Source organism: Alexandromys fortis, unplaced genomic scaffold, assembly GCF_014885135.2.
Source record: "Alexandromys fortis isolate MF-2015 unplaced genomic scaffold, M_Fortis_MF-2015_v1.1 scaffold_175, whole genome shotgun sequence".
NCBI classification, from domain to species: domain Eukaryota; kingdom Metazoa; phylum Chordata; class Mammalia; order Rodentia; family Cricetidae; genus Alexandromys; species Alexandromys fortis.
In genome coordinates, this window is record NW_026068065.1 from 3,663,517 (window position 1) to 3,676,124 (window position 12,608).

General features: G+C 38.9%; 1 protein-coding gene across 1 annotated transcript; it reads left to right on the forward strand.

Moving 5' to 3' along the window:
- The first annotated feature begins 247 nt into the window (after window positions 1–247).
- Window positions 248–2,104, forward strand: LOC126487617 (1-acyl-sn-glycerol-3-phosphate acyltransferase alpha-like). Its single transcript, XM_050120545.1, has one exon. It carries the CDS (start codon window positions 494–496, stop codon window positions 1,346–1,348), a length of 855 nt encoding a protein of 284 aa, XP_049976502.1. The 5' UTR covers window positions 248–493; the 3' UTR covers window positions 1,349–2,104.
- Window positions 2,105–12,608: the final 10,504 nt, after the last annotated feature.

Below are 12,608 nucleotides of genomic sequence, written 5' to 3' on the forward strand. Positions count from 1 at the left end.
CTGCTGGGGAAGCCTAACTGATAAGTACAGTGGACTCTGTAGTGGCAGAAAATACTTTAGAAGAGAAGTTTCCTGGAATGGAAGCAATGTGTGGAATGGGAGAGGGTAGGGGAGGTGGCATGTTCTAACAACAAGAATAGTGTTTTGCAAAATACCAGTCCCAATTTCAAATTAAAACACTGAGGCATTTATACTATGATTCTATTAGAGTAAATTTTTTAAGTTAAAAAAGAAAAAGTTCGCCCCGGCCCTCAGAGAGCCGGCAGTGGAGAGGGTGTTGGGGGTACGGCCCCCCACCATTCCTGCCGATATGGGCCCAGCTTCCCACTCCCACCACCCCTCCATCGGCCGGGGCTAGGACATCCCCAAATCCTGTCGCCCCCTTGGCACCGACACCGAGACAGAGATAGAGCCAGCCGCCACCACCGCTGCCGCATCCTGGCTGGGGAGGGGGCCCGTCCCCCAGGCCCCCCGCCCCATTGAGGTGACCAGAATGGAGCTGTGGCCCGGGGCCTGGACGGCACTGCTGCTGCTGCTGCTCCTCCTGCTGTCCACCCTGTGGTTCTGCAGCCCCAGTGCCAAGTACTTCTTCAAGATGGCCTTCTACAACGGCTGGATCCTCTTCCTGGCTATCCTCGCGATCCCTGTGTGCGCAGTGCGAGGGCGCAATGTCGAGAACATGAAGATCTTGCGTCTGATGCTGCTGCACATCAAATACCTGTATGGGATCCGAGTGGAGGTGCGGGGGGCTCAGCACTTCCCTCCCACGCAGCCCTACGTTGTGGTCTCCAACCACCAGAGCTCCCTCGACCTGCTCGGGATGATGGACGTGCTGCCGGATCGCTGTGTGCCCATTGCCAAGCGGGAGCTACTGTGGGCTGGCTCTGCGGGGCTGGCCTGCTGGTTGGCGGGAGTCATCTTCATTGACCGGAAACGCACGGGAGATGCCATCAGTGTCATGTCTGAGGTGGCCCAGACCCTGCTCACCCAGGATGTGCGAGTCTGGGTTTTTCCTGAAGGAACGAGAAACCACAATGGTTCTATGCTGCCCTTCAAACGTGGCGCCTTCCACCTTGCAGTCCAGGCCCAGGTTCCCATTGTCCCCATAGTCATGTCCTCCTATCGAGACTTCTACTGCAAAAAGGAACGCCGCTTCACCTCGGGACGATGTCAGGTGCGGGTGCTGTCCCCAGTGCCCACACAAGGGCTGACACCGGATGATGTCCCAGCTCTGGCGGACAGAGTCCGGCACTCCATGCTCACCGTCTTCCGGGAGATCTCCACTGATGGCCTGGGTGGCGGTGACTGTCTGAAAAAGCCTGGGGGAGCTGGCGAGGCCCGGCTCTGAGCTTCCTCCTACCCTTCCCTCTTCCTCCCCACACCTCTGACCCAGAGCCTGAAGCAGGGCCAGGCCCTCTTCCTGGGTCCCCACTCCCTACTCTCCTTTTGAGTCTTCAACTTCTGAAGTGAATATGGATACAGCATCACTCCATGTCCTTCCCCACCCCACCCACGGACTCTTCCCGTGTGGGCACAGTCTCCACTGCGATCCCCACCTGCCATCTTGTCTTGTGGGACAGTTGCCTCCCCTCATCTCAAGTGGCTCATCAGATACAAGGGTGGGGACATTCCATCCCATCCTTCCCCAATGGTCTCTTTGTGGCCTTCTCTTCCTCTCCACCCCACACTGGACAATGGACTCATCTGTTGTGTGGAACAATCCATTCCTCACGCCAAGTCCACAGATGGAGTGGGCCCATCTGCTGTGAGGACTCCTCACCCTGTGGCTGGAAGCTGCACCTGAGGACTCCCCAGCTCACCTAGGGAACAGTCACCCTCAGCGGGGCTGGGCTCGTCTAACTCGGAGGCCTCATCCCTGCCCATGCCAGGGGCTGAGCACACTTCAAATGCCAATTCTGCTTCCCCCATCCCTTTGGTAGAGGTCTCCAGGGTCCTGGCCCAGGACCATCTAACCAAATTCCGGAGGGGCGGACCTTAGAAGCTGCGCTCTCTGCTCCCTGGGGCCTTAGGGGAAAGAACCTGACCCTGGTGAGAGGGAGAGGAGGTCGCTTAATTTATTTCTCTTTCTTGTGAGGTACCTCCCCCTCTGAGCCAGTTTTCATTTCCTCCCAGTGGCACTGGCCACTCCCCTGCCTCCCACTCTAGACCCATTCCTAAGACCCAGGAGGTAGGCGGGGGGCAGAAGGAACAAGTGGGATCCAGTTTTGTGTGGTTGGTTTTTATTATGGGGTAACAGCAAGCAACTGAGAATAAAGAGAAAGAGAGAAAAAAAAAAGTTCCTACTGCTCTTTTGTTTGTACCTATGTGGCTGTTAATGCCTTTTAGGTTTCTTTTTTATCCAATTATAGACTACAATATTTGGTGTATAAAGGATTACAATTGTTATATATTTGTTATGACTTGTCACCTTCATTAAGATGTGCTGTACCTTTGTTATTTTCATTTAAAAATAGGAATTATAATATAATTACCATTTTTTCTTACTTCTCTTTCTTCCTTCCAAACTCTCTCATTCTCCTCCTTGCTCTCTTTCAAATTTGTGATCTCTTTTTGCATTAATTTTATTACACACATATATAACATAATATATAATATGCAATGCATAATATAACATATATATTCCTAAATATAACCTGTTCAGTCTGTATAATGTACTTCTATGTATATTTTCAGGGCTGACCATTTGACATTGAATAACCTATTGTATCTTTCACTTAGAAAACCATTTCCCCTGCTCTCTGCATTCCTTATTAGCTCATAGTTTTCTGTGTAGGACTGAGGCTTTATTTCTTCATTAATTTTGAAAGATAGTTTTGCAAGGTATGGCATTCTTAAATCATTGTTCCTTACTATCAGAGCATAAAATATTTTATTTTGTGCTGTAAACTCTGGAGTAATTCTGATATTTCCAACTGTGTTCATAAGTGGGTTCCTCTTTCGATATTTTTAGAGTTATTTGCTTACTTTGTGGTTTTGATATCCTGATTCTAATGTGTCCTGGAGAGTTTCTTCTCTGATCATGTTTATTTGAAGTTCTTTTTGCCTCTTGTGTTTGCCTTTATGCCTATTTCTTTCTGTGAAACTATCCATTTATTACTGTCTCCTATAAACAAAGATACCACATTTTTCCTATATTCTCTCCTTCATGTGTAATGCGAGGGAGTCTTGGAAGATGTGCTTTGATCTCACCTTCACTGTGCCTTGGAGATTGAAATAAAAGGAAAAGTTAGTCATTTCTCAAGGAACATCGTTCTTCTTGTTGTATGTCCAATCTTAAAAAAATCAGTATTTTTGATTGTTTTGATTCTTTTTTCTTATATTTCTTTTAGTTGTGGTTAAAAATACATAGTGTCTAACCTATCATTTTATAACATTTTCAAGAATGTCAAACCAATTTTCCAATCCATGATTAGAACTAATCCTTGATGATTCTTTCTAGTGCATTCTGTATGAATGGATTACTGAAACAGTTGATACATATCTATCATTATGTAATTCACAGGTACTCAAAAACATTCATTTTATGATTCTATGTGTATATGTATGGGCCTGGGTGTACCTTCTGCCTGAAGGTGCTAGCAGAGGCCAAGAGAAAATGTCAGTCTCCCCGAAGTAGTAATAGGCAGTTATGAGCCACCTAATGTGGGTGCTGGAAGTCAAACCTGTGTCTTCTTTGCAAGAGAAGCAAGTGTTTCTATTTACTGATCCATGTCTCCAGACCCATTAATTTTTGGATGAGACTATCTTTTAAGAATCAGTTAAGCTGAATATGGTGGTACACATATGTAATGCCAGCAATAGGGAGGTTGCAACAGGATGACTCGGTCTGTATAACAAGTTCCAAATTGATTTTGAATTTTGTGAAGTCTTGTCTACCAAATCCCAAAATAAGGAAAGCAAAGCAACTAAAAGAAAAGTCTAAAACTGAAAAGATGGATCGTTTTCTTCAAAAACAGCTTTAAATCTAAAATCATACATAATAGAAGTCATATTTATCAGGATGATACAGAATAATATATTTCAAAGAGAGAGTTACATAGCATTCAGGACCACAACACAGAACTATTTCTCTGATTGCTCACCTACTGTCTGGTCATCCTTAAGTGAAACTGTAATTATGTTGTAGCAGTTGCATGTATACCTGATCTCTTCTAGATAAGAGATGACAGAAACACTGAGTACTGCTTCTAATGTGAAAGGAAGAAAAATGAAACAAAGGTACAAACAATACTGCAGAGTAAAAATTCATGAATGCAATAGAAAATCCTAATAAACTATAATCGTGTACTCAGGAAAATAAAACAAATGTTGCTGTGATAGTATTCATGGAGATATGACATACATGGAACTGGAAAGTAACTTATATCAGGAATAATAGGTTATAAATTATTTTTGTTGAAATTAAAACCACCATCACCAAAATACAGGTTCGATACATGCAATGAGCACAAAAATCAGTAAGATCTGGAAAACAGGGAAATAAAGGAAATGGTCAAACTAGAAAGTTTTTATTTAATTCATGAAAGTTACATAGAAGGAAGGTAGAGGAGAAAATGGCTAGAAATAAATTTTTACCAATAAATTTGAAAATAAAAATAAAAACAATTAAATTTCCAGAAATCTAATGCACAAACATAAAGATTAATAGGTATAATGGGCCAGATTAGAGAATACTGGACACCACCCCAACCACCAAATTCAGAAAATACTAATATTTGAGTATTAAGGGGAACACCATAAACTCTCTAGCAAAGAATGTTAGAATAAGCAAAAAAACAAACAAACAACAACAACAAAATAGCTGAGCATAGACACTACAAAGATGTGGTGCTTATAATGACAGTAACTCCCAATGCTAGCATCTGGAAACCAGAAGACAATTAAAGACTATCTTCAAAATTATGAAAAGATTATACTTGAGCCAGAATGCTATAATTATTCAAATTGGCAATTAACTCGGATGATCAAATGCTATTTCCTCTTCTTGGAAACAAATTATTCTCAAAACAATTCACCATCCTTAACTGCTGCAATAGCAGAACAACACATGAATTACAAAACTGAGATATCAAAATGTTTATATTTCCTAGAAATGTGGAAGTAAATACTAAGAGGTGGAAATAATTACCTCTGGAAGTATGCAGTTTAAGGTTCAAGATACGTGGAATAAAAACATCATTCATTTTTGTAAATCTTTTAGCTCATATGCTTATTATAAAATGTGTGCAAACATACTTATAAAAATAATTATCAAACAATAAAGTAGATGGAACAGATGTTGTTGACATCCTATGCTATATTCCCTAGGTCCACAAGGACTCCAATGGCTGTTATGGTAGATGATTCCCACATAATTTGACAGTTCCTTGCCTCAAGGGCTTGGAAAGTCTCTCTCCTCTATTTGAAAGTTTCCTTGCCAGTGGGAGCAAATGCTAGCTGCAAATGAACTTGGTATCAGTCCTCAAATGATAGAAATTGTACTTAGTTAAAAGCTCTGTTTTCTTAGTTCTCTATAGAGAGATGGGCCCCAGCAGATTGTTCACAACTGCCCATAATGATAATCTTCCAATTAACATGCTGTCAGTTTTGATCATTTCATTCACTTTCTTCTCTATTCTTTCCGGAATAGCGTCTGAAATGGAATGTAACTATGGGGAAATTTAAAGTAATACGGATATTTAAGGGATGCCTTTGGTTTTACAGTTTAGTTCCCAGAGGTCAACGAGCAATGTTAGACCATGTCTGCTCTGGTACCTAAATTTCTAATTCAAACAATCTAGGCACACAATAAAATTGTCAACTTATTTTTAAGATTCTGAAGAGGTTTGGTAGACAGCAATAATAGCCAGGACACATTAACTTTCATTAAATAATTACTAAAAGCTCCTAATATCTATCTGTCATTTAACAAGCCAAAACTGAAAAAAAATATTTATTTGGTTATCCTTATTTATCATTGTATTACTATAAAATTATACATCAACTTGAATCAATTGCAGTTTTTTCCATCTCTTTGTGCCAAATGAGGATACAGAAAAACTATAGAATTATACAAACATTAGTATAGTACACAGCTACTAAAAATACATGTGCTGACAAACAACACAAAATTAATAATAAAGCAAATTGCATCATATAAAGCACATAAAAATACAAATGTCCATTTGTATTATACCAAGTGTATACCAAGTTCTCTGAAAATATGGAAAAGTTTTGCCTTTTTTTTCATAATGGAATCAAATGTAATTTTCTAAATGAATTCATTTGATAGTAGTACCTGATCTTTTTAAATTGTATATGTACCAAATTGTGCTAAAATAAATATGTAGTTGAGGGCATCTCCTGCAATAAATTCAAATAGTGAATATTAACTTTAATAGCATGTGGTATATTCAAGACTTTATATTTCTACTTTTTATGTGGAAAAGACTATGAAAATCATTTTAAAGAGTTTTTTTGAAATTATTTTTATAAAACTTTTAATTATGTAAGCATAAAATGATATTATAAACTGTTATTAGTGAAATAAAGGCACATGTTTTTGCTAAAATAATTTTGTGGTGTGTATTCTTTTTCTGTTAATTCTTTTGATATAAGAATTTTTTTCTTTCTTTCTTTTTTATTTATGTATTTATTTATTTATTAAAGATTTCTGTCTCTTCCCCACCGCCGCCTCCCATTTCCCTCCCCATCCCCCAATAAAGTCCCCCTCCCTCGTCAGCCCAAAGAGCAATCAGGGTTCCCTGCCCTGTGGGAAGTCCAAGGACCACCCACCTCCATCCAGGTCTAGTAAGGTGAGCATCCAAACTGTCTAGGCTCCCCCAAAGCCAATACGTGCAGTAGGATTAAAAACCCATTGCCATTGTTCTTTTAATACAAATTTTTTCTCATTTTACATAGCTATCCCTTTTTCCCACTCCCTCCCTTCCTCCTGTCCTATCCTTCCCTTCAGTCCACATGCTCCCCCTGCCACATCCACTCCTCAGAGAGAGTAAGGCTTCCCGTGGGGAGTCAACAAAGTCTGACACATCACTTCAAGGTAGGGCCAAGGCCATCCCCCCTATGTCTAGGCTGAGCAAGGTATCCCTACAAAGAGAATGACCTCCAAGAGTCAGTTCAAGCACCGTGGTTAAAGACTGGTTCCACTGCTAGTCGCCTCACAAACTATCCAAGTCACACAACTGTCACCTATATTCAGAAGGTCTACTTTGGTCCTACACAGTTTCCCCAGCATTCAGTCCAGAGTCAGTGAGCTCCAACTGGCTCATGTCAGTAGTTTCTGTAGGTATACCCGTCGTGGTCTTGACCCTTTTGCTCATATTAGTGCTCCTCCCTCTCTATGACTGGACTCCAGGAACTCGATACAGTGCTAACTGCGGATCTCTGCCTCTGCTTCCATCAGTTGCTGAAGGAAGATTTTATGATTATAGTTAAGTGCTGTGGGACAGTGGTCTTGTATCCTGTCACTTATATTGTGTTAGTAAAATGCTGATTGTCCAATAGCCAGGCAGGAAGTATAGGTGGAGCCACCAGGCAGGAAGCAGATACAGGAGACAAGAACAGGAGAATTATGGCAAGAGGAAAGGTGCAGTCTGCAATCATCACCCAGACACAGAGGAAGCAAGATGAGAATGCCTCACTGATAAAAAAGTACCAAGTCATGTGGCTAGCACAGACAAGAATTATGGGCTCATGTAAGTTATAAGAGTTAATAAGAAACCTGAGCTAATAAGCCAACCAGTTTATAATTAATGTAGACCTCTGTGTGTTTCTTTGGGACTGAATGACTGTGGGATTGGGCAGGACAGAAATCTCAGGTAACAAATTATGGATTTTTGTCTTTATTTAGAGGGTTGGTTATGAATAATGTTTGGGAAAAAGCTAAACAAAGGAGATTAGATTCAGAGTTTTTGTTTTGAAAAAAGGGGAGGAATTGCTGTGGGAGAATGGTCTTGTATACTGTCACTTGTATTATTTTAATAAAATGCTGAGTAGCCAGTAGACAGGCAGGAAGTATAGGCAGGGCAACCAAGCAAGAAATAGAGGTGGGTCAATGAGAACAGAAGAATTCTGGAAAGAGGAAAGGTGAAGTCTTCAGTTGTGACCCAAACACAGAGGGCACAAGATGAGAATGCCTTCCTGATAAAAGAATGGCTGCAGGACCAGGAGGGACAGAAACCTGTGTCAACAGTTAAGGTAATCAATCTGATTACAGGGGAAGGCTAGTTTAGGAGCCCTCTCCACTGTTGCTTAGAGTCTTATCTGGGGTCATAATTGTAGGTTCCTGAAAATTTTCCTAGTACCATATTTTTCACTAGCCCTTTAATTGTTCTGTCAATCATGGTATCTCTTTTCTTGCTCTCCCACTCTATCCTTCCCCATTCTTGAGCATCCTGTTCCCTTATGTTCTCCTTTTCCCTCCCCTTCTTCCCTCTTCCTCCCCTTTCACCCTTTCTTCTACCCTTCCATAATAACAAGCTTTTCTAGAGAACTTGTCTGTTTCTCCTTCCCATATATGTCTCTCTTAGGGTTCTCCTTGTTACCTAGCTTCTCTGGGATCATGGACTATACTCTGCCTGTATATTTCTGAGGTCCTTGTAGTCAATTCCTAGATTTGGGTTATAATGTCTTAGTTCTAATGTGATAAACATTTTATATTTTAATCTCATTTAGCAAGTGAGTATTTGGATTGCATTCTGTCTGTCTATTTTGGTGATCAAGACATAGAAGATACTATTGTATACCATGTTAAATATACCTTTCAGTGCCAGGCATTAATGCCTACTGCTGCAGAATTTTAATGATTAAATTTGGTAAGTAAAAAAAATGAAACAATGTATATTGTCCTATATAAAGAATTATATACTTTCAAAATATTTTTTCAGGAGATGTCAATTTTTACTAAGGATGCTTTACAATCTTGTCTAATCCAGCTTCTAGAAATTTCTAGAAGCTGTAAAGTTTGAGAAATGCCAGTACCTGTGACCTTTCAAGCACATGTGGAACTCAATTTTCCTTAATAAAAAATCCTCTAAAAATGTTTTCCTTTTTCCTGTTGAAACTAAATATATATATATAATCTGATATTAAAAGTAAAATCCTGTTCTGGCATTTATTACTCTTATTAACTGTGTTATTTGGGTCAGAGTAGTTGACTTATATGAACCTTAGGAGATTCTATTAAATAATTAGAATTATATCTCAGATTACTACTGGAAATATTAAATGAAATCAACATCCACTGTTGACACATTTGTTTCTTCCTGCTGCCATTGTCAAACTCAGTACCACAGAGCCATGATTATTCCAAATAAATTGAAGGATAAAGTCAATGAGGGGTGAAATTGAATGTGAATAATCTCTCAGGTGTGTGAATAGTGTGGACAGTGATACCCATGTTAGGATTATAAACATTAGTATGTTTAAGTATTTTTCTTCATGTCTCATAATCAATACAAATTGACTATATATGTGACTATTTACTGTAGAATCTGAACATGTACCTTACTTTATATTCATAAAAGCATAAGTTACAGGTAGAATTATTTCCCTTTTGATAAAATGTATTTTTTGTTATGCGTTAACAAAGAGATGTTTAGAAGCATGCTATCAAGAGTTACTAGCAGAGCCAGAATCTGAAAGCAGCAATCCTATTCCATGATCCATGTTTGTTCACAACCTAAACTAATTATCTTTTCAAAAAGTATTAGGTATTATCATGTCATAATGAAAGAATAGAAAAATACTAGAAGTACTATCCAATGATACAATCATGTAATTCTGGTGGCCTTTTTATACACCAAAGCAAATGTAAAAGGATCAGTTTTCAAAAGAGTGTCAGCTTGAAAGAGAAAGAAAAAGATAGTTTGGAGATATGTTCACCATGGTAACATCCGGAAAAGATTTTTTTTTTAGGAGTGGGGAGTGGAAATGGGTATTCTCTCTATTGCCTTGACTGAATTGGAACTTACTCTATAGACCAGGATAACCTTGAACTCAGATATCCATCCATCTGCTTTTGTCTCCTGAGTGCTAGAATTGAAGGTGTGCGTCACCACCATTTGACCAAGAAGTTGCATTTTTAAAGGTACAAATAGATAGTTGGTTTCAGTGTGCTTATACTTGATGCAAAGAAGAAGGAAAAAATAAATGTCTAATTCTTACATTTAGTCTCTCTCTCTCTCTCTCTCTCTCTCTCTCTCTCTCTCTCTCCCTTTCACAAGGCTTATGATTTAGTTTTTAAGTAAAGGAAATTAACTAGCTGGTATCTGTACAGACAGATTACACTAAACTACTTTTACTTCTCTTAAAACATTTTAATATTTCCCCAGTACTATTCTGTGCTCCCAAGATCAATAGACACAAAGAAAACCCTAAAACATTTTGAGGAAAGCATATGCAAAGCACAAAAGTAAAATAGACACTAATGTTGGCAAATAGAGAGGTCAATTTTGATTTTAAAATATCAGTAAGAATAATTCCATGTACCAATAATTAAACATGAACAGCACAAATTCAAATAATTTTAATTATTAATATTGTTTACAACAAAATGTGTAATATTACTGGTAGCACTTACAGTTCAGGATCTTGTTTGATATAACCATTAACATACTTCAAAATGTGATTTTCAAAAATATATGTATACTGGTATCTCCCCCATATGTTTGAATATGCACCACTTGCCTGTACCTGTGGAAATCACAAGAGGGCATTAGATTTTTTGAATCTGGAATTACAGATGTTTGTCAGCTGCCCAAGGTGGGTTTTGGGAAATGATCCCTCTTCCTTTGAAAAAACAACAAGTGGTCTTAACTGCTGGGCAATGATGTGGGAAGTCTGTCTGTATATGTGTTCCTTTTATTGGTTAATAAATAAAGAAGATGCTTTGGCCTGTGACAGGGCAGAATAGAGCTAGGTGGTGAAAACCAAACTGGATGTTGGGAAGAAGAAGGCGGAGTAAGGGAGAAGCTATGTAGCTGCTGCAGGAGACAGAAGTGCCAGAACCTTGCCAGTAAACCAGAGCCACATGGTGATACATAGATTAATAGAAATTGGTTAATTTTATATGTAAGAGCTAGCCAATAAAAAGCTAGAACTAATAGGCCAAACAGTGATTTAATTAATATAGTTTCTGTGTGATTATATATAATATATATTATATATAATAAATTATATATAATATATGTCAAATTGATTGGATTTGGAATCACTTAGGACTCACATCTTTGAAATATTGCTGAGGGCAATTCCTGAGTGTCTTAATAGAAAATAGAAAATACAACCTGAATGTAGATGGCATTATCCCATGGGTTGGATCACAGAATGAATAAACAGAAAGAACAACAAAAACTTAAGTAAACTGAGTGCCAAGATTCCCTGATCTCCACTTCAGAGCCTCTACGTGTATGCAGTCCTAACAACATCCATGCCACTGTGAATTTTCTAATACCTTCCTTGTCACGATGGAATATACCTTCTTAAAATGTGAACTAAAATGACCCCATCATTCATTAAACTGCCACTGTCAGGTATTTTTGTCACAGCAACAGGAAAATAGCTAATACGCCTTATGATTTTATTCATTTAAAATTTGATCAACAGATTCAAATCCATTGCTTATACCTTTGCTTTAAATTGCGGAGCAAAATGTCCTAGGGTCATACTAACTACTTCATCTTTAAAAATTAAGACCAATTTCATGTATTCACATAAGGGTGAGGCAACAAATCTGAACCTATCTAAGCGTCCTATAATGCACTTTTAATTTCAACATTAAAAATAATAAAAACAAATGAGCTGGAAATGGTGGTACATGCCTTTAATCCTAGTGCTGATGAAGCAGATGGAGGCACATCTCTATGAGTTTGAAGTCAGCCTGCTCTACATAACAAGCTCCAGACCAGTTAAGTGAGACCTTGTCTCAAAAGAGAGACAATAACAATTATAAGTCATTATCTCTTAGTGTTTACACATAACTCCTATGCAATCAACTCCTTAGTTGACATGCAGTACCAAATGAAGTAGGAGAAGAAGTGCTGTGGTTCACAGACAGTAAGCTAAAATAATTAGCTTCCTTTCATCTTCCTGTTTAGGGAACAAACACATACAGCATTTCCACATTTCTTTAATTTCACAGGTGCTAGCCGTCTTTTTCTCTAGCTTAGTTATCAGCTTTCTTCTCAAGGAAATAGAAAATAAAGCTGTTTGTGTTGCAGCAGTACCATTCATTTTTCCCATTTCTGTAAATAACAACAAATATTGAACAGAAAATAATTAAGTCATAATCTTGAATACCCTGACTATGATTGCTCAAATGTAAACAGTAAGGAGTCAACAAATCCACATGGAACCCATTTTGTCTTAGGTAGGTGTTGAGCCTTTGAAGTTCACCATGTGTTATTCTTCTAAATTAAAACATTCCCTCCGGGGGGGGGGGGGAGAAGTTCACGAGTCTCAGGTGGTAAACCAAAGGTCATAAGTCTAAGATTTAAAAAAAAAAATGTAAGACCCCTCTCCAGCAATGTCAAAGGAGCAAACAATTGCTGAGGGTTGGGGAACTCTGATCAGCCTAACTGCAAAGAGAA